The sequence below is a fragment of the Diabrotica undecimpunctata genome, chromosome 6, assembly GCF_040954645.1.
Source record: "Diabrotica undecimpunctata isolate CICGRU chromosome 6, icDiaUnde3, whole genome shotgun sequence".
NCBI lineage: Eukaryota > Metazoa > Arthropoda > Insecta > Coleoptera > Chrysomelidae > Diabrotica > Diabrotica undecimpunctata.
Window position 1 is genome coordinate 6,539,650 of NC_092808.1, and position 22,715 is coordinate 6,562,364.

Sequence of the window (22,715 nt, forward strand, 5' to 3'; positions counted from 1 at the left end):
TATTAGGAAGGTGTTGTTTTTAAAAATTAACACTGGTAGTTGATAAGACAATATTTGTGGTTTTCTAATATTTTAATTTATTAGTAAAATATCACTTTAACTTTGAGTAATAAAGAAAAATCATGTCTTTTGGTTATTACAACGATCAATGTCAAGATATAGCATAAACTTTACATAACAGAGCTTGTTGTGCAATGGTAGATTTGATTGATTCTGTGTTTTATTGCTTTAATATTACCTTATTATTATTTTTTTTAATAGTCTAATACTATAATCAGTCTCCTTTGTACTAAGTTATTATTTAAAATTATTTTTAAAAATAAATAGTTATATGTCTTTTAATATTGTTCTGAAGCTATTTTCTTGTGGCATTTTAAATTAATTACTAGTTAAATGGGAATAAGCCACAGTTAAAGGTTAATATATGTTTATTGACGTTTCAATTTCCACTTCGGAAATCGTTCTCAAAATACAAACATTAGTAAATTAAACAAATTTTGTTTAATTTTTTTTTTTTTTTGTTTAATTAACTAATTTAATTAAAAACAAAATTTGTTTAATTTACTAATGTTTGTATTTTGAGAACGATTTCCGAAGTGGAAATTGAAACGTCAATAAACATATATTAACCTTTAATTGTGACTTATTCCCATTTAACTAGTAATTAATGTCTTTTAATAATATTAAAATATAAATTTTATAAAAACCAAAGTTCTTCGACGTGGAGTAAAATTAGGAAAACTACAGAAATTACATATAGCTGTGTAAACCTCTAATCCCGTATATCTTCTTCTTCAGGTGACATATACTCTATGATGGTTGTCAATCATCATAGCTATTTTAATTTTTAGGCAATAGCTCTAAATAGTTGTTTTGAGCCGCATCCAAATCATTCTCTCAGGTTCTTAAGCCATGAAATTCGTCTTCTTCCGATGCTTCTTCTGCCATATATCTTGCCTTGCATTATGAGTCGCAGGATGCCATACTTCTCGCCCCGCATCACATGTCCGAGATACTGTAGCTTTCTTTCTTTAATTGTAAGTTCAACTTCCTTCTCTTTACCTATTCTTCTCAGTACTTCATTGTTCGTAACTCTATCTACCCAGGAAACCCTCATAATTCTTCTATAGGTCCACATTTCAAATGCGTTAAGTCGTCTTATTGTGTCTAGATTTAACGTCCATGATTCCACTCCATAGTATAGCACACTGTATACGTAACATTTTGTTAGGCGTACTTTAAGAGCTAATGTTAAATATTTACCACATAGGACCTTTTTCATTTTCATAAAATTAGAACGTGCTTTTTCGATTCTGACTCTGATTTCTGCAGTGTAGTCATTATTTTCTGTTATAAGTGTTCCTAGGTAAGTGTACTTTTTTACTCTTTCGATCTGCTGGCCTTCTACTATCAAGATTTCGTTAGTATTATGGTTGTTTTTACAAATTTTCATAAAATTCGTCTTTTTGATATTGAGCGAGAGTTCGTACTCCCTACTACACATTACTATTTTACTTTTGACTCTTTCCAGGTCTTGTAAACTATCGGGTATTATTACTGTATCATCTGCATATCTGATGTTGTTAACTAAGACTCCATTTACTCTTATGCGGACTGTGTCATCTTCAAGAATTTCTTAAATTACCTCTTCAGAATAAACGTTTAATAATAGAGGTGATAGTATGCAGCCTTGCCTGACTCCTCTCTTTATTTCTATTACTTCAGATGTCTCTTTTTCAATTCGTACTATTGCTTGCTGATTGTAATTAAGGTTTGTTATTAGCCTTAAATCTCTTTCATCTAGGTTTTTATTTTTTAGAATTTTCATGAGTCGGTCATGTTTTACTTTATCAAACGCTTTATTGTAGTCTATAAAACAGACGTAAAAAGGACGGTTAACATCCAAACATCTCTGCGTCAGCACGTTGAAGGAGAATAGTGCCTCTCTGGTACCTATACCATTGCGGAACCCATATCGTGTGTCACTAATATCCAGCTCCTGTTTAGACTTAATTCTGGCGTGGATAATTGTCAACAGAATTTTCAAGGTATGTGACATTAAGCTTATGGATCGATAGTCACTGCACTCTTTGGCATTCACTTTCTTTGGCAAACACACAAATGCGGATGTCGATGCTGATGTCCCATATATATATATATATATATATATATATATATATATATATATATATATATATATATATATATATATATATTGATACGATTGGGGTTTATAGAAAATAATTTGTAAGTTATATACTACATAATATTAGATATTAAAAGTATTTGGTTATTTTAATAAGTTATATACTAGAGAATTTTTTAAAAATATATTTATGTGAGGGCATTTTTAAGAAATTAGCATATAATAATTGTAAAAAGTTGTATTTTAGTAATTATAATGTGGTAGATATATTTAAGTGAGCCATGTGACTAGACAACCAACTATACATACTCTCCAAGTGACATTTTAATAAGACTTAGCGACAACAATCACAGGTCATCCGAAATCAATTCAATAAGACAAACACTCCTACAAAACGGCTACCACAAAACCCAAATCAATAGAAGCATTCAAAAACTTCTAAACCCCACTCCATCCAAAAAAGAAACCTTGCCGCCGGATCAACCCAAAATCTTTCTACCTTTCATTAAAGGTGTCACTGAAAAGATCAGTAGAACTCTTATCCCTCTTAATATCAAAACCATCTTCACCACTCACTCCAAATTGTCCAATCTCGTCAGATCCGTAAAAGACCAAATCCCCAATGAAGACCATGGTGTCTACGAGATACCTTGTTCCAGTTGCCCACGTACATACGTAGGACAGACAAACCGACGAATCCATAACCGTATTTACGAACATTCTCTATCAGTCAAACATTCCGATACCACTTCAGCCCTAGCCCAACATCATATTCAGACAGGCCACAAAATAGATTTCGAAAAAGCAAAAACCATCGCTCCCATCCGCTCATTAAAAGCGAGAATCATTCGTGAAGCTATCGAAATCGAAAAACGGCCTAACAGCTTGAACACGCGCGATGACGCGAAACGATTGCCGGCAACATGGCGAGCCCTGCTTCAGCGACCTCAGCGAGTATAAAAGCAGCCACACAGGGTAAGACCGGTTGTCACTCGACACTGAGGAGTAGGCAGATTGAGACCTCAGTGCCGAGAGACAGTTCTTGCAATATAGAACATGATACTGGTACGTCTCGAGTGAGGGGAGTAGGCAGATTGAGACCCAGAACTCGAACAGAACCGTATCACTCTTGATAATGGCTCCAAAATGGGTGCCGAAACGTCGAGTTTTAAATTCTCAACGCGGTTCTTCCCGAGAACTCAGTAATTTTCATTGATCTGACCGCGGAAACTTATCCCAACATATATATATATATATATATATATATATATATATATATATATATATATATATATATATATATACATATATATATATATATATATATATATATATATATATATATATATATATATATATATATATATATAGTTTGATATTTCCTGACCGTGAATATTTAAATAGAAAGTTTTTTATTTCCTAGGTTGTTTTTTTTAATTTTTCTTTTCAATTTTGTTTGACCACTAATATTTTTCATAGATCAAAAATTGTTATTCTTTCCTTCTTCATTTAGGACTTTCACTTTTTTATTTTCATATTTTTGTCTTTTTCTTTATAATGTGTTTACTTTTCGCATTATTTTGTGCTTTTAGCACTTTCCATAACTTTATTTTTCCTGGATTTTTCTTAGATCTTTATTTGTTTAGTAATAGCAGTCTTACAATGCAAAAACCAAAATAAAAACAAGACATGAAAAATTACTGTTCAAAAAGAAATGTTCCAAATTCAATGTTTAGTTAATAATCATTATAAACTTTGATCTACTGATCGGTATACACTTATAAATACATTCATTTCATAGCAGCCAACACGAACAACTTAATAACGCTTCATTGTCGTTAAAAACATTTAGATACCATTTAACTATTTTTATAACAATTAAATCACATTGCAATTAATATAAATTAGTCAACATCGAACAAAAAGAATCGAACAACAATCTTGTTATTTTTTTCTTTCACAGAAAAGACCAAAGTACAAAATAGGTGTTATCAGTTTGCACGCCATCATAATTAAAGTAATAGGTTCAAGACACTTTAAACTAATATAATTTGTAACATTTTACACCAATTTTTGTGGTTTGTTCTTATGTGGTCTGATTCTCTTGAATCACACCACATGTCAGTCTTGGTTTCTATGAAGAAACCGAAAATAAAGTAAGAAATAAGAATTAATTGTTTGGAAAAAATAAAACTATGTTTGGATGGACTGGGGTCAGTAAAATTGGTAGCTATTCTAATTTATTTATAATTTATTAGAACTCATTTTTTTGTTTAAATAATTTTTTCAAATAATTTTTTAAAAGAATTCAAAAAAGAATGGGAAATATTTATCAGATCAACACATTTTTTAAAATAATGTTTTTTTAAAAACGTTTTGCAGCAAATTTCGCTAAAACCCTAATTTCATTTGGTAAGTTACTTCTTCTTCTTACTGCGCCATCTCTTTTGTAGGTTGGCGATGAATGGCAATTGTAGCTTTGGAAACTGCTGGTGAGCGGTCAAACCATCTTCTCAGGTCTTTCAGCCAGAGTTCTGGCGTCTTCCAACTGATCTTTTGTCCTGAACTTCACCTTCCAATATGATTTGGAGTAATTCATATCTTTCACCTCTCAACACATGACCCAACTATTAAATTTTTTCTTTTTGATTATGCCGATTAATTCTTTTGTTGTCTACAATTCATTTAAGTATTTTGAAATTGATTTTGTCTGGACCGGTTGCTTTTCCGTTCTTCTGAGCTTTTACTGCATAAATAACTTCTTCTTTTGTTATTTTTGGACCTTTTTAATTTATTCGATCATCCGTGGATGGTGAAGAACAAAGTTTATCATCGTCAAAAAGTGTCTGCATGTATTCTTTTCATCTCTCCAGTTTGTCTTCTGTACCTGAGTGACTTGGTATAGCTGGTGGGTTACTACTTTTTTATAAATTATTCGTTCCACTTTATCGGATGGTTTTTATTTTTATTTTAGCTCTTGAAAATAATTGTAACTACAATTGAAAGTTCGAGTAGTAAAAAATAGTTATTTAATGGCCACTTTTTATTAACTCCAACCCATCCAACATAATTGCAATAGTCCTTTATCTTTCCCTCTTACTTCGCTGATTCCTATGACCTCCCATTTTATATTTTTAGTTTTTTTTTTCCAGTTCTACAAGTCTGGATTGATTTGATAGCAAACGGCAGTTACATATCGCCATTTAAAGCGTTGTTGTTTTATTTGGTAGCGGTTTAGACTCCGCAGATTCTTAGCACCCTTTGCTCTCCTGACTTGATCTCGAAAATTACCCAGTTCAGGGGCATTTGGATCTAAATCAGGGCCATGATTTGAATGTGCTTTTCATGTTAGGGGTTGTGAGGCGTACCTTACCACGCTGCCTCAGTACGGTTTGGTAAGGGTTAGCTGGTGTGTTACGATTATAAAGCGATGAAACCCGCCTTTTACCCTCCTTCTTTTGCTATATAACATACTCCCATAATACGCCATATATTGCCTGGAATTACACAACTTATGTCTTCGTGGAGATAGGAGGTAGGAGTCTTTGGCAGAGCTGGTTGATTTTTTAGATCAGCTGTGACCCATTTGTCACTATTAGTTAGGCATTTACTTTGGATATACAATAACAATAAAAATTTAAATTTACTAAAATGAGATAAATTGTCAATATCACAGAATAAAACATAATAAAACAAAACATACAATCCATTGCAAAATTTCACTAAATTGCAAATTGCGTAATAAAACCTTACGAAGTAGTTTACGAATCTTATCGTAATCACCAGACTTGCGGAATTAAAAGCTTTTAATAGATTAGGGGAAAAGCCAGAGAGTATACAAAGAATTATAGGAGAAGGTGAAAATATGGCCCCTGCTGGTAAGTCGGCCCCCGAGTGAATTTGTCACTTCCGCCAATGCCATTGTTGATTTACGTTTGATACTACATCTATCTTCATCTATCGAAACTTTTCAGGACCTGAGAACTACCGCGTTTAGCCTTTAGTCGACTTACAAAGCTCGCTTCATTCACGTGCTTAACAAAACTTTTTGCCGTTCTTGTGTTTATGTTGTTTTTTCGAGAAACCAGTTATAATCTTTCTCTGATTAGTGTGTAGAAAAACCATTGAATATCGACTTTTAAAGGTAACTATGAACATTTTGCAACAGATATAAATTATTTTTGATATTTTGTTTATAATGTAACTATTGCTTTAATATGGCCCCCTGAATGTGTATGCATTATGTACCCGGGTCCATATTACATACACATTGAGGGGCCCATATTACATGTTTGCACTTTATTATTTTCAGCTGCCTTGTACTAATCTTTCTCCTAAATCTGAGAAAAAAAAGAGGAAATTGTGGAGTGCTAACGATATAAAAAAGGCAGTAGATGCTGTTCGTAATAAGCGTATGGGTTTTAAGAAAGCAGTCAAAACATTTGCTGTACTAAGAACTACGTTAAGAAGGCTAGTTCATGATCCTGAGTTATCATTAGATCTGTTAGTATGAAAACTGTTACTCGCTTGGATGTTAGGCGAATGGCTTATCAATTAGCACTCAAAAATAACATCCAGAATCCGTTTAAAAATGAAAGAGCAGGTTGAGCATGGCTCGACCATTTCTTAAATAGACATAAAAAGCAATTATCTCTCAGAAAACCAATGGGAACATCTTACGCTCGAGTGCAAGGATTCAATCGCCCAGCAGTTAAGGAGTTTTTTGATCTGTTAAAGTTGAATATGCAAGAAAAAATTATTCTGACGTGACGTTGGTATGCACAATGAGCGCAGGAGGAACTTTCATCGCACCAATGTTAATTTTTTCAAGAAATTTTTTTACAGATGTATTAATGAAAGGAGCTCCGCCAGGAGCAATCGAAAAGTACACCCTTCTGGTTGGATACAAACCAATTTATTTTCTGAATGGTTCAATCATTTTGTATCAAATACCAATCCAACAGAGGAGTCTCCTGTCCTTCTTATACTCGATGGACATTACAGCCACACTCGTAATGATGATATTCTAGAAGTTGCTCGTGAAAAGCATGTCACCATTATCAGGTTGCCTCCTCATACTACGCACAAGCTGAAACCGCTTGATAAAACATTTATGGATGCACTTAAATCTCATTATAGTGAGGAAATAAAAAAATTTCTGTTACATTCTGACAGAATGCTTAAGCCTCATGATATTGCTGAGTTATTGGGTAAAGCTTACTCAAAATGTGCAACAGCTGAGATCGCAGTAAATGGTTTTAGAGCGACTGGAATATATCCCTTCAATCCTCAAAATTTTCAGGATGCTAATTTTCTAGCAGAGTCACAATCGCTTCAAATGGAAGAGGAAAATATATCATCGAGTACAACTTCTTCGATGATGAATCCACCTAAGCTGTCTGTCGAAACTGCTACATTAACTGTAGAATCGTCTCTCCAATCCAGTTCATGCACTGTTCCTGAATCCTCAATTCAACTGAAGTCATGTGCTCCAAGCACGTCAACTTCAGATTCAGCATCTATTCAACCCAAATCATCTAACGAGCATGGAAGACTGCTAACTATAAAGCATTCTGTCTTCAATTCAAAACCAGAAACATTGTCAGCTGTAAACCCTTCGCTTATATTACTCCATCAAATTTCACCAATACCCAAGCCTAAAATAAAAACCTCAAATCGAGGAAGAAAATCAACAAAAGCCACTGTAATTACATCATCGCCTTATAAATTTGAATTAGAACAATCTCTTAAGAAAACTGAAGACCATAAACAGAGATGTGGACGCAGAAGGGGACGCGGAAGGGGACGAAGACGAGGTCAAATTTGCAAAAAAAAAGCCCAAGAGAAAGTTTGGAAATGTATTAGCGTCGAAGATTTTGACATCAAACAAAGTGATCTTTCCAATATTGAAGAGGATACAGATTCCGAACTAAGTTCACAGGGTTCAATTCCTGATAACGACGACGCCGTGTGAATCTTGGGTACAGTGTCATAGCTGTCTTTTGTGGGCACACAATGAATGTGCCGGTGCAGAAACTGAACATTATATCTGCGATTTCTGCCGATAGATTTTTGTATTCCTTTAATATGCCCCCCTGGAGGCCATATTAGAGTGACGTTTTTGTTTTTCACAGTATCCTAGATACTGACAAAAATATTTTTTTTATGTTAGATCTTGATTTTTTTTATATTTTTTAATAATACTGTATTAGTATTAGACTAATAGTTATGTGGACGAAAATTAAAATTTAAAAATGTTGATTTTTTATAATCTCTAGTCGAAAAACAAATTAAGGGGCCATATTCGCACCTTCTCCTGTAATAATTAGTGAGGGTGGTAGAAAAAAAAAAGAGGGCTTGTAAGGTCTGCTGTACCTTACCTTTATAATAATAAGAAATGTATAGAAAACGTTACCATATTAATTTAATTATTTTATTTTTCAGATCGTGGTATATCTAGTTATGGTTAGCAAAATGATCAAGTTTTATATAATGGCAATGGTTTTATATAATTTGACTCAAACAAACTGCCAAGAAAATTCAGTGCTGGACGAACTTTTCTTGCCAATAGTCAGGGATTTTCAAATAAGTATGGGCAAAATGTTTAGAGATTTTGAACCATCCAATCGACGACTGCTCAAGCGAATGGGAGTAAGCTATGGTCAAACTTATTTTAATTTTAAAACTTTACAAAAAATATATATATAAAACATTATTAAAATTTTTGATTTATGATTTATATCACACCTTTCAATTTTGTTATCTCAGGTTTTACTCGTGCTTCAATATCTATACTTTACAGCTGATGGGTTAGGTCCAAAGAATAACGGAATAAAACAACATAATATGATATGAAAATAATGTAATAAAATAAACTGATTAAAATACCTCCAAAAATTATTAGCATACAATGTTTATCAAACAAAATTCGTTCTACGTACGTGAACCTTTAATAATGCATGGATAATATAATACAACTACAATCTAAGATACAGCTTATTATTCTACATAAACAAATTAAATATTATTCAGTGTCCTTCCTAATGCAATTTTGATATAACGATTGTACCAAGAAAAATTTGTATGAATTATCCAATTCTCTCCACAGCTCCGTGTCCCCTCTCAGAACAAATTTGATCTCCTTCGACTATCGACAACTTATTCACACGTTACTAATATGATATAATATTTTTTAACCCAAAGTTCTCAAATTTAATATATTATGAATGTTTCTCCCGTTGAAACGCTTCCTCTGCCTTGAGTTGTCCAATTCCTTGTTCTATGCAAAATGAACTATCAGTTCTCAGGAGCCTCCTATGTAATTGGCAATATTAAACAAGATATTGCAATTAAGTGTCTTCAATGCTCTCCTTCGAATGCACGTACCTTTCCAATGATGCCAGCCTCTTTTCCCCTCTCCAAACTTAATCTCTCGTTCCGAAATAACAGCGATACGTAGAATACAAGTAGGAAAAGTTTACTTACAAATTTGTACCAGATCAGCTACCGTCGGACACAATTACTTCACCAACTCACAACTTATTCTTTATCACTTACTACCCTTGGATACCACCTCGAAAACCAACCACACTTTAAGAAACTGGAACTAACTGACTCTCTCATCTCCTCTATCCATTAATCCAACCTCTCATTATACACACCCATCACCACTTTCCAAATTCTCGGCCAATCAGAAATTTGCATACCACTCCCACATAAAATCAGAAATACCTACAAACTTTCCTAATTTATATTATTTCTACAAGGACACTTAATTTCTACTGGGTATTTACATATTCCGAACAATCATTTATTTATTAACTATTTTTATTGTCCTTTTCATGGCGCAAATCCGGCTTACGGAACACTTTATGGCTTATGGGGAAAAACCATCGTTAACTTCATTGTACCCGCACTATTTCACTTGTTATATTTATACAAAAGATTATTTATGACTAAGATTACCTTTGGTTAATTCCAGGCAGCTCGGAGTATTTTTTTTATGTTCTATAATCTCTGAAATATTGATTTCATCGTACATTTAATATTTTTACCCTTCAATTTTGAATACCACAACAACTCCCCGCCATTTTGATTCGCCGAAAAACTCTTTATCTTTTTTTTTATAAAATGACAAAAATTTTTCAAGGATCAAATTATTACAATATGTTATTGAAATTTACTCATGATATCGATAAATGTCGTGAATGTTAAAAATACCCCGTATATTTCCTGTTTCTATGTGCGCTAATTCATAACTGTTTATCCCATTTTCCGTATTTACCCTATATGGACCTTCAAATACTGGCATCAATTTTGCACACAAACCATTTTGTAAATTCGACACCCTCAGTGCCCTTACTAAAACTTTATCCCCTCTCTGGAAAATAATCGGCCTTCTTCTTCGGTTCTTCTCTTGCCTTTGGAGATATTTTTCTCCACTTCTTCTCAATCTTCTTTGAACCACCTCCATCACTTCTTCATATTGTCTGGGGGCGGTGTCTCCCCACGGTCTTATAGGCATTGTTCCTTTCATGACATATAATGGCGTCTCTCCGGTAACCGTGTTTGGTGCAGAGTTCAAATATGTCTCAATATCCAACACTTTTCTGTCCCAATGTCGATGGGATTCTTCAGCTGCAATTCGTAGAAATTTAGTGACTTCTTGTATAAAACGCTCCGATGGGTTACTCTGTGGATGGCGGATGCTTATAAATTTCGTATTCACACCTCTTTCTCTTAATTCCCATTTAAAACGTTCATTTCTAAAATATGTCGCATTATCCAATAAGATGTTGTCTGGTCTCCCCACTGTTCCTATAAAATCGTAGATTTTCCGAAGTATTTCGACTCCCTTCGTGGTTCTACATGGGTACAATTTGACATATTTTGAAAAAATATCCAACATAACTAGGATGTGTTTATTCCTCTGTGTTGTCATTATCAGATCGCTCAACATATCAATGGCGACAATATCAAGTTTCTTCCGAACTATGACGTTTTTTGTGACGTTTTCATTTTTGAAATTCCTACTTTTACACTTCTTTTACACTTCTGGCATATCACACAATTCTGAGTCACTTATTTGGCTATTTTATACTCATATCGACAGATGTAGTTCTCCCTGAACATAAGCCATGTCTTCTCTGCTTCCAATATATCCTAACACACGCCATGCGAGAGTATTATATAAAAAATCTACTAAAATCCATAAATGAATGTTTGAAATCATCTTCTATTCGATCAAGTTAAATGAGATATAACCTCGGGAAAACAATTATGGAAGTGGAATTATGGAAAATTATGGAGAAAAAACGCGCGTTTTCCTGTTTTTTTTGCTTTGATTTATTAATATATTTTTGTCAAAAAAAATAATTTTTGACTTTAAAAGATGACATGTTGATATGAAATGTAATTTTAAATACCTTTTCTGTAGATGTATATGTACGAAAACTGCATAGAATGCATCCAAAAAGCATCCCTTTAAATGGTAGCACTTCCCGGATTTTTATATTCGGGAGTCCACTGATTATATGAGATTGTAAAATCCCTTTTTCTACTCTCTTACTAGTAAATTGTATATTACCTACTATTCGGATGCTAAGTAAATACATCAAAACAGATACTGACACGTAATGATAGCACGTAATAAAAAAAATTACGCTTCATTTCTATAAAAATGTGTAATATCAGATAAGCCTTGTAAGTCAGTTGGACGTATTACCATGGAAACGAATTGACAGACGTTATTTTGACAGATTAAAAATTATTAATCTCTCAGTGTAAATATAGTGGTAATTTAAATACAGATAAATAAAATGAGTTCATCGAATAGTGAAGATGAATTTAGTAGCACACCATCCAATATTATGCAGTTAGCTGTTACAACAACTAATGTAAATTCATTTTCTGAAAACGTACTCTTGGTTTATTTTGGAGAAATTGCTAAGAAATTTAAACCATCCTCATTATGGGAAATATATTTTATGCTAAGAAGTGTTACAACTTTGAAAAATAATGTTAATATTGAAAATTACCCGAAATTGCGAGCTTATCTAAAAAGGCAATCAGAAGGTTTTAAAAACAAAAAATCTAAAATTTTACATCCTGATGAAATAAAACTTTTTTTAATGGAGCTCCTGATGTACAGTACTTGTTAATAAAGGTATGTTATTTAAAAGACTAACATAAATGTGCCTACTTATAATACTTTTATTTTAAGATTTTTGCAATTATTGGAATATGTGGAGCTTGTAGGAAACAAGAGTTAAAAAGTCTTAAAATTTGTGACATTGATGATTTAAGTACCATGTTATTGGTTAAAATTCCTGATACGAAAACCAAAATATGTAGATCTTTCGGTATTTCCGAAAATTTCTATAAAATCTGCAAACAATATATAGAAATTAATAGATTAACAAAATAGGCGGTGTTCCTAAGCAAATAGCCGAATTTATTAAACTGTTTATTCGGGCTGTTGGGCCGTTGTCTTCTGTTGAGATTTGTTCTCGACGTTTCGCCAACACTAGGGGTTGGCATCTTCTGGAGATGTTGGTGCTTCGCTTGTAAGCAGAAACTGACAGTTTCTGCTTACAAGCGAAGCACCAACATCTCCAGAAGATGCCAACCCCTAGTGTTGGCGAAACGTCGAGAACAAATCTCAACAGAAGACAACGGCCCAACAGCCCGAATAAACAGTTTAATAAGTTAGACGATGGCCGTGAAAGCCTAACGCAATAAATAGCCGAATATTTAAAGTTACCAGATCCCAAAATGTACACAGGTCACTGTTTAAGACGAACTTTTGCCACTATTTTTGGTAGATGCCGGTGGTGATTTAATGGCTCTTAAACGACATGACGGATGGATATCTTCAACAACGGCCGTAGGATATGTCGATAGTCAATAAATAATAAGACGTCAACAGCCAATAGAATTATAAATTCAATTGAAAGTAATTTACAGACCTTTACATACACTGAAAATACCAATGTTCAAAAAGAACACACCGTACAGTTTACGTCATTTCACCATTCACCACGTATTATTGAACAACCGCCAAACTCGGATAACGGTATAGTTATAAATAATTGCCAAAATTTTACAATTAATTATTATAAATAAATGTTTAATTTAAATTGTTCCCGAATTTTGTTAAAAAAATAAAAGTTACTTGTTATACTTTTTATTTTTATAAATGAAAATAATCGTAGAAAAAGTATAGTACACAACTTGAGTTGTAAGCTTATTACATGCTTGTAAAATTACTGCGCTCGCCGCTACGCGGCCCGCGCGCAACTTTTTTACTCGCATGTAATAAGCTTCTTACAACTCTCGTTATGTAATATACTATTAACGTTGTAGTTTCTTCTAGTCCTATTTTTCTTTAACATAATCAATAGCCTAGTACTAAAGTAAATGAAGAAGAAAGGGTCCTATGTGTGATTTGTTCCAAAATGTTTGCGGTACATATCCCGAAATCTAATAAACTTAAACAGCATTTGGAAACGCTATGTACATAGTAAATGTCGTTAAACCCAAAGAATACTTGGTCGAGATATTTGAGGAATTAAATAACTTGAATCTTCAACTCCAACCATCGCATATATCACAACCAACACATATATTAGATTCGAGTTATAAGATTAATGTTTTTTGTAGAAAATTTGACGTTCGCAAATGTGGATGATTATGTTAAAACTTACAAGCCTTAAGAACAACAGGTAAAAGTTGTTTTTGTAACCATTTGCTTGCAAAGAATTTTAAAAACTATTTTCTTTCTAAAGACAAAGGAGAATCCTCCATAGAGTTCACAAGTGACGAAACCAAAAGATAATTTACAAATAAATCACTCTTTGAATTTAGAGCAGGAATATTTGGTCTCCATTTCTTTTGTTAACTCAACTTGTATATTGACGTTACACTCCAGGCATTAATTTTGTTGTCTCATAAATCTTTATATTTTGTTTTGGTTGACCATAGAAGTCCGACTCCAATCTCTTTGTAAATATCTTCTACTTTTATTTTTTAATTTTTCCTAGCTATAATATACAACAATTATTAATAAATTTGAACATTTTAGAAGGCAGTACCAGCACTATCTCCGACAAAACAGTTTCCCTGTGATTTAAAAAATTATAAGCCTAGAAGCGACTCAGTGCCAGACAATGTGCATAAACTACGGCCTGGAGATATTGACGTAATTGGTGCTATGGGTGACAGTTTGACTGCAGGAACAGGAATATCTGCCACCAGTGTTCCCGAAGAAATATTCGTAGCTCAAAGAGGTAGATCATGGGCAGGAGGTTGGTAGTTTAAATAATTTTTTTGTATGTGTACCTCGTAAAAGAAGCTTCAGCGCAGATGTAGGTTTCACAGATTTTTGCATGTGATCTAGGAATGTTTTTATTTTCTTATTAGATTTGTAGTATTATATATAGTGTAATATACTATCATCTTTTAGGAGGGGAAAAGAATTGGAGGCATTTCCTTACTCTTCCAAATATTTTGAAAGAATTTAATCCAAATTTAATCGGTTTTGCAACTAGAGCAGCGTATAGTACCGAATGGGAATCGCAATTCAATGTAGCGGAATCTGGTGCCATATCTTCTCAGATGCCATATATGGCTAAAGAATTAGTCAAGAGAATCAAAATGGATCCTAGGATAGATTTAAATCATCACTGGAAAGTAAGTACCAGAAACTGAAACAGTTTTTTTGATCTGTCTTTTGCTCGAAGTCATTATGTGACTTAAGTACTTTTATGACCTTTTTGTTTGTACTTTGTTTAGTATCTCATTTTTTGTTGTTACAGGTACTTAGATACTGTTTTTTCGTTTATCTAGCATTCATTCCACTTCAATAATTCTGTAAAACAAACCAACTGGTTCGTATCTATTCTATCTCTATCCTAACACTTTCTACATTTCTCCAGGAATAACATCTTTACTTTAAGGGAAATATAAGCTGAGGGTCATGAATTAAGGGCGAATTATATGCAACTTAGCATCAGTACCAAGATAAAGCGTAAGGGAAATGATCCTGGATCGGTATATTATTGGATACTAGAGCTGTTAAATTAACCGAACGATTACCGGTATAAGTAATCCCCCACTTGTTGGCCAACAGCTACGAGTGGAAGAACCGACACGTGGTAGGGCACTTCATTGCCCTGGAGCATAGAAATTAACTCCGAAGGCGGAAGAACTAAATTCGTCAACGGCATTGGGATGTGGAAAGCCAGGGGATGACTACCATATTAAAGATCCGTAAGGATATCCTTAGTAAAAATCATCATGGATCCACTAATGGATAATTTACTTAATGATCATGGAGCTCGGAATCTAAGATCCGGCAGGGGAGGACAATCAGATTTAGACGACAGGGTCTTTCAGGTCGTCATCAAGATAAATCCCTGTCAAGCAAATAAGAATAACTCTATAGCCTTGAAAATCGGAACATGAAACTGGATAACGCTGTGTCGGAAATGTGCAGAATGAAAATTAACATACTGGGTCTTAGTGATATACAATGGCCTGAATCAGGAAAATGTAACACCAGAAATGGAACAATGTATTATTCTGGAAACAACGACTCCAAGCACAAACAGGGAGTTGGCATTATAGTTGATAAGAATTCTCAGAAAGCTGTTTGTAACTTTGTCCCTACTCTGATCGAGTATTAATGCTGTATCTAAACTCTCATTTAAAACGGATAACGGCAGATAACAACAATGATTTACAGAACGTAGTGCAAAGCCTTAATGAACGCTGTCATGAGTACGGACTGAAGATAAATTTAAAGAAAACTAAATGCATGATCATGACTAAATCTGCACATGCAAATATCCAATTGACTATTGAAGATACTGCAATTGAGAGTGTTAATAACTATAAATACTTAGGAACATGGATAACATCAGATGTAGACCAAACCAAAGAAATTAGGACACGCATTTAAATAGCATGTGCATCATTCATTAAACTTAAAAAGTTTCTGTGTTGTCGGAATATAAGGTTAGAACTACGCCTGAAAATGCTTCGATGTTACGTGTTCTCTACTCTTCTTTATAGCTTGGAAGCGTGTACACTAAAACAAGTCCATCTGAATAAGTTGGCCGCCTTTGAATTTTGCATTTTTTAACACATCGGGTATGTATTGTTATATTTTATCAAATTTACCTGAGCCTTGCCCTGTTAGTGTTTAAAGTCATTGCATTTTCAATGGTTTTCGCAAAGGCCTAGGAACACGTGAAGCTCTTTTTTCACTTAATATACTAATACAAAGATGCCTGGACGTCAATCAAGATATATACGCATGTTTTATTGACTATAATAAAGCATTCGATAAAGTACGACATAAACATTTAATGAATGTCCTGAAATCAAAGTAGATTGACTACAACGACCTCAGGATCATATCAAATTTATACTATAAACAGCGAGCAAAAGTACGTGTTAAAGAACAGCTGTCAGAAGAAATTGAAATTAGATGTGGAGTAAAACAGGGATGCGTATTGTCGCCAATTCTTTTCAATGCCTACTTCGAAGAGGTCCTGAAAAAAGCTCTTGAGGGTGAAACAGCTGGAATAAAGGTAAATGGAGTTCCCATTAACAACATTAGAAATGCCGACGACACTGTGATCTTAGCCGAAAACATAGAAGATCTTCTGAGACTGGTCACCAGAATAGCAGAGTATGGAAAAGAGTATGGTCTAACAATGAATGTCAAAAAGACGAAATTTATGAAATATCGAAAACTCAAAGAAATAACGAGAATCTTCTAATAAACGAAACCAACGTCGAACAAGTGGACAAATATGCATACCTGGGAACAATGATTAACTCCACAAATGATTACAATCAGGAGATAAAAATAAGAATAGAAAAGGCTAGAGCAAATTTCAACAACATGAGAAGAGTTCTATGTACCAGGGATTTAAAACTGGAACTAAGAGTTAGGTTGGCGAGGTGCTATGTTTTTTCGACTTTATTTTATGGACTTTGAATGCAACATCAATGAAAAAACTGGAATCATTTGAGCTGTGGGTGTACAGAAGAATTCTGAAAATATCATAAACAGAACACGTCACAAACAAAGAGGTTCTGGGAAGGATGAACAAAGAAATGGAAATTTTAAATTCAATAAAAACAAGAAAGTTAGACTATCTCGGACTGATATCAACTGATTATGCAGGGAAAGATCCAAGGAAAGAGAAGCATAGGGAGGCGTAGAATGTCATGGCTGCGCAACCTGAGAGAGTGGTACGGATGTACATCAAATGAACTTTTCAGAGCAGCCGTCTCAAAAGTCCGAATAGCTGTGATGATTGCCGACCTCCGCCGCGGAGATAGCACTTGAAGAAGAAGATTTTCAATTGAAAATATTTACGATATTTCCACAATCGAGTTCTACTGATGCCCAGTACATCATTATCTTGCAATCCGGCATACATTTTTGAAATTGTTGTAATTTCCTTGGCAAAATAAAAAGAATAAACCTTTCTTCGATTTACAAAGATACAAGATTTTATTTGTATTTTATCTGCTCTTTAATTGCCAGTGTGTTAACATTAAAACCTTTGTTTAATTTTCTAAATATCTTTTTTTAGATGATAACTTTCATGATTGGCGATAACGACTTTTGTTCGGAAGTCTGCGTATCAAATAGTTATTACAAAGCTATCCAAAAACACAAAGAGGATTTATATAAAGTTCTTAGATATTTAAAAGATAATTTACCCAGAACCATAGTCAATGTTGTGCCACCACCAAGTAAGTATCCAGTAATTGAACAAAATATAAATATCATAGATAGATAAATTACCAAATCCCAAAGATGCTTTAATTTTTTTTATTTTAACAGCTAATTTATTTAGAACAAAATAGAACTACCAATTTTTTTATGTTTTTTTTTTTTTTAGGAAAACTTGCCAAACATGTACCTACCTTGTACATGTTGGTTTTTTGCAATTATCAGGTCAACTATTGTATTAAAGTGTAATAAAAAGAGTTATTAGTAAAACATTTTCATATTTTATACAGTCACAGCGGAAGAGTCCATTTGTGTACCTAACGAGGAGTGTCAGTTAGGCATAAAAAATTTCAAAACTGACCATAATATGTTATTTTGATTTTTAAAATGTTTCATAATTTTTTTGTACAGGAAACTTAAAAAAGGTATTACTAACGAATGCGATAAAGCATGAAAAAAAAAGGTTAAAAAATATACACCTACAAAAACTGCTGCTGAATAAAAATTGGATTGAAAATATTATGAAATTGTAAAAAGAATAGTAAAAACAGTAATTTTCTTGATTAATATAATGCTTCACGCTAGTGTACAGTACCGCGTACTGAACCCTTTTTTTTGTTTTTCATCTTAAATAGATCATTTCTTTTATTTACACTTTTGTAAAAAATATGTTTGTCCTTATTATTTTGTACATTTATGTACATCTATTTTGTACATTACAATTTGTAAACCTTATATTTTGTGATTCATTGTTTTTTATATGGTTTTTGTATGATTTAAAGAACGCATACAATTTGTTAATATTTAAAATAACCATTTTATACGATATGCACGTATGCGGTATCAAAATATTCTTTGAAGAGAGAAAAATTTGAAATTATAAACAGTAACACTATTTAAATAAGGAAGTAAAAGATAAAATGTTAATATTAACGTAAACTAAGAGTACCGAGTAGCATGCTGAATAAAGATTTTTATATCAATTTTATTGAAATTTGTTTTGGCAAACAATAGATCCGCGTCATACGATAGTTGTCAACAGAATATAAAAGTGTCGACAAATATAAAGAAATGGGCAAAAATCCTGGACGTTTTTTTGTCTTTCATTTCGTGTGATTGGAAGTTGTAGAGAGTATTTTCTCGCACCTCTAAAAAGTTTGTAACAATTCGGATGATGTATTCGTACCACCGAAGTACCACTGAAATTTCAATGTAATCAATTTGTAAGTTTATAAAAATACATACAATCAATTTCTCTTAGTTTGATGGGCGTAGTAGTAGTCGTCATCCTTAGTATTTGTTGTGTAGCAACGTAGCAACCCAGTTTGATCCTATAATTTGACAGAGGAGATATTTCTACCACAATATTTCATTTTGATTTTGCTAAAGTATTGTCAATGCTTTATCCAAGGTAACGCCCAATTATTTAGGATAGTGGCAGTGTTCCAGCATCATTCCTTTTTGGGCACTCTGTAGTCCTGTGGGCCCTCACTTGTAGAGATGGAAGGAGCGTACTTACTTCGACCTCTTCAAACGTATTAACTTGGATGGGCATGACTCTGTTATTAGCGGAACTGAAGTTCGTTCTATTATTCGCATTTTTCTCAGGCAAAAACCGGCTTATTGCTGGATGAGAAGTGACTATTTTTGACAGAAGCTTTTCGGATCATTTGATGACTTGAAAGTAGATTACTGTGAGGTTAATTTCTCATTTTTATCCAACATTTGCACTCTTTATCGAATATCTCTTTCCATTTTGGGCTTCTTCTTGAACTTTTGAGTATTTTTAAGGATGCTTTGATTGCATCTTCGATATCTGTCATATGTCAATAAAATAACATAAATCTAGTTTTTAATCGTGATAATATCTTCTTTAAAGACGGTTTTACATATTTTCTTGGTATTTTCTTAAAGATATGCTGTCTTTTAGCTTCATCTTGTCATATTTAGTACACTTATCTACTGTTAATTGTTTTTATCGACTCAACGATTATACACTTTAGCTTCGTGTTTTTTGAATATCAACAGTTATACATTTTAGCTTTGTGATTTTTGAATAATGCTCGCTGTCGGCCTCTGTAGCTTCTTTCAGACAAATTTTTCAGACTGTTTTGTGTTGTCTCTACCATAATACATGATCCATCTGGTTCTTGTAGCTTTTCCTGCGATCTCCAGATTACCTTATGGATATTTTTCAGTTGTATCCTTCTTCTTCTCGTAGCACTACAACCCAGGGTGGGTTTTGGCTGACTGCACAACTTGCTTCCATCTTGAACGGCCGTCCATAATAGTTGGGTCAGTGGGTAGCCCCATTGTTCTTAGATCTGACCATATATTGTCTCTCCATCGCATTCGTGGACGTCCTAAGGGCCTTTTTCCTGTGGGGGCTTTCTCCCATATTAACTTGGCAAGACGGTTATTAGGGAGTCTATGGACATGGCCAGCCCATCTTAGACGTTGGGATTTAATCTCTTGGACTATATCGCTCGCTCTATACATCTGCTTGACCTCAGCATTTGTTCTCATTCGGTATTGGTTGCTATTAATGTCGTGATAAAGCCCAAAGATTTTTCTGAGAATTTTCCTCTCTAAACATCTAAGTTTATTTTTAGTTTCTCTGGTCAGGGTCCACATCTCACACTCATACATGAGCACCGGTCTAATCACCGTTTTATATATTCTAATCTTTGATGTTCGTGTTAGACTTTTAGATTTAATAGTATTGTGGAGGCTGTACATACATCTGTTTGCTGCCTGAATTCTTCCTTTAATCTCTTCCGCGATATCGTTATCTGCAGTGATTGTTGCTCCGAGATATTTAAAACTCTCCACTCTTTCAAAGTTATATGTATTTACAAGTACACATGTATTTGGTTTTCTCTTCGTTTACCCTTAACTCCGCCTGGAATGACTGTTGGGTGGATCGAGTAGCTTAACAGTCTTTCTTGCCGGTCCCAAGCCCGAATAAAGGAGGAGGGTTAAGCGGAAGACCAACAAGTTGCCCTTATAAAAAACAGTCCGTTATGAAAACTGCAAGTTTGCCTCGGAATCGAACAGTTGTACTTAAATGTAAATATATTTTTAGGATTAGATGTACTATATAAAATGAAAAACTTGCCTCTTAGCTGCTATTTAACACAAAACGTGGTATGTCCGTGTATTCGAAGTTTGATATATGCAGATAAAAAAAGGACAATGAAAGACTTGATGATTAAATGGCAAAAATCAGTAGTGGAAATTGGTACGATGCCAGATTGGAGGTCCAATAATTTTGCTGTGATAGTGCAACCATTTACTTTAAATCTTACGTTTCCTAAAACATCAACAGGTGATCTGGATTATAGTTTTTTGGGTCCCGATTGTTTTCATTTTTCAGAAAAGGGACAAGCCAGATGTAAGTATCATTTATTATTTTTAAAAGTTAATTAAAACGGGTTTATTATTGACAATATCTATTATTACTATTAATGTTCCTATTAATATCAATATATTAACATCCCATTACAGCAGGACACCACATCTACACGAGCCTCAAAATACATAAAGCCAAAGTAACCCATAGATCTATTTGCAGAATTATGAGTTCTCCTTAGAGCAAACTCTAAGTTCCTCAAAAACTAGCAGAAATTACTCAAAAATACAGCTTAAAAATAAAAAGAACCAAACTAGAGAAGGACGATACAGTCACAACAAAAACAAAACTGAATGTGTCAGCTATAGTAGAGCAATTAACATCCCAGGTTTAGCCATACGGCTCACACTTCCTCTAAGGGGAAAATTCACTCATCCCAGATACCTACGGTATCACAAGGATTGAGCTCTGGTGAGACTCTTTCCGTGTTATCGAGCCCTAGGTGACTTGGTGTTCTGGAGTATCTCCCAAAAATTTTCGTACACATCTGGATGTTGAGAGAAGTACAGCTTTTTGTATGGCCTTATAGACATGTTCATTTAGACCCAGCTGTTTTATGTTCTCTAGGAGGTTTTTGGGAATAACACCAGTAGTAGATCCCTGTACTTGGCGATCTTTTCGTTGTATTTAACACGTATATTATTGGTGTTGGGTATCGCCACATCAATAAGTGTTGTTTGCCTAGTAATTTTATTAACTAGTATGAGATCGGGTCTATTAAGGGCCACTGGTTGGTCGTCTGTAAGCACAGTGCGGTCCCAGTATAGCTTGTAGTTGTCATTTTTAAGCATTCTATCAAGGAAGTATTGATAATAAGGAAGATGGTCGGTTTGGAGAAGTCCCAGTTTGTCAGCTAGTTCTTGGTGGATAATCTTTCCTACTGAGTCATGGCGTTCTTTATAATCAGTACCGACAAATGCCTGGCAGCCACCGGTGAGATGTTGGATGGTTTCTTGGGCTTGGCATCCATATCGGCATTTGTCATTTTGGACTTGAGGATCTTTAACAATATATTTCAGGTAATTTTTAGTTGGAATAACCTGATCCTGAATGGCAAGTAGGAAACCCTCAGTCTCGGGAAACATCTTTCCTGATGTCAACCAATAGTTCGACGCAGTATTGTCGACATATTCTTGGCTGATCTCATTGAGATGTCGCCCATGCAGAGGTTTACTCATCCAGGTGCGCATTTTTTCTTGCTGAGTCAGGTGGTTTATGCGCATTTCTTGTTCCCTCAGTTTAAGCGGCGTCGTATCATCTACTGCGCTAATTGCTCGATCTTAAGTAGATTAAGATTTTTTCAGCCCCCTATTGTTAACATCATATCTTTTATACCTCACTATTTCATTATTTTACAATCTTCACGTTTTCACCATATTCCTGTCCATTCTTTTTTCTTTTGC

At 33.9% G+C, this 22,715-nt stretch overlaps 1 protein-coding gene across 3 annotated transcripts in view; it reads left to right on the forward strand.

The window, feature by feature from the left end:
* The window catches only part of LOC140443053 (phospholipase B1, membrane-associated-like), a 45,006-nt gene that overhangs the window by 17,263 nt on the left and 5,028 nt on the right, over nt 1-22,715 (forward strand). For 2 of the 3 annotated variants that reach the window (XM_072534100.1, XM_072534099.1), the window contains exons 2-6: nt 8,591-8,797; nt 14,229-14,451; nt 14,610-14,836; nt 17,758-17,920; nt 20,986-21,294. In XM_072534100.1, the coding sequence (XP_072390201.1) occupies nt 8,609-8,797; nt 14,229-14,451; nt 14,610-14,836; nt 17,758-17,920; nt 20,986-21,294 (1,111 nt within the window). In that variant the 5' untranslated portion in view covers nt 8,591-8,608. Of the gene's footprint in view, nt 1-6,145; nt 6,291-8,590; nt 8,798-14,228; nt 14,452-14,609; nt 14,837-17,757; nt 17,921-20,985; nt 21,295-22,715 lie in introns of those variants that run through there. The other variant, XM_072534101.1, reaches the window with a different exon arrangement.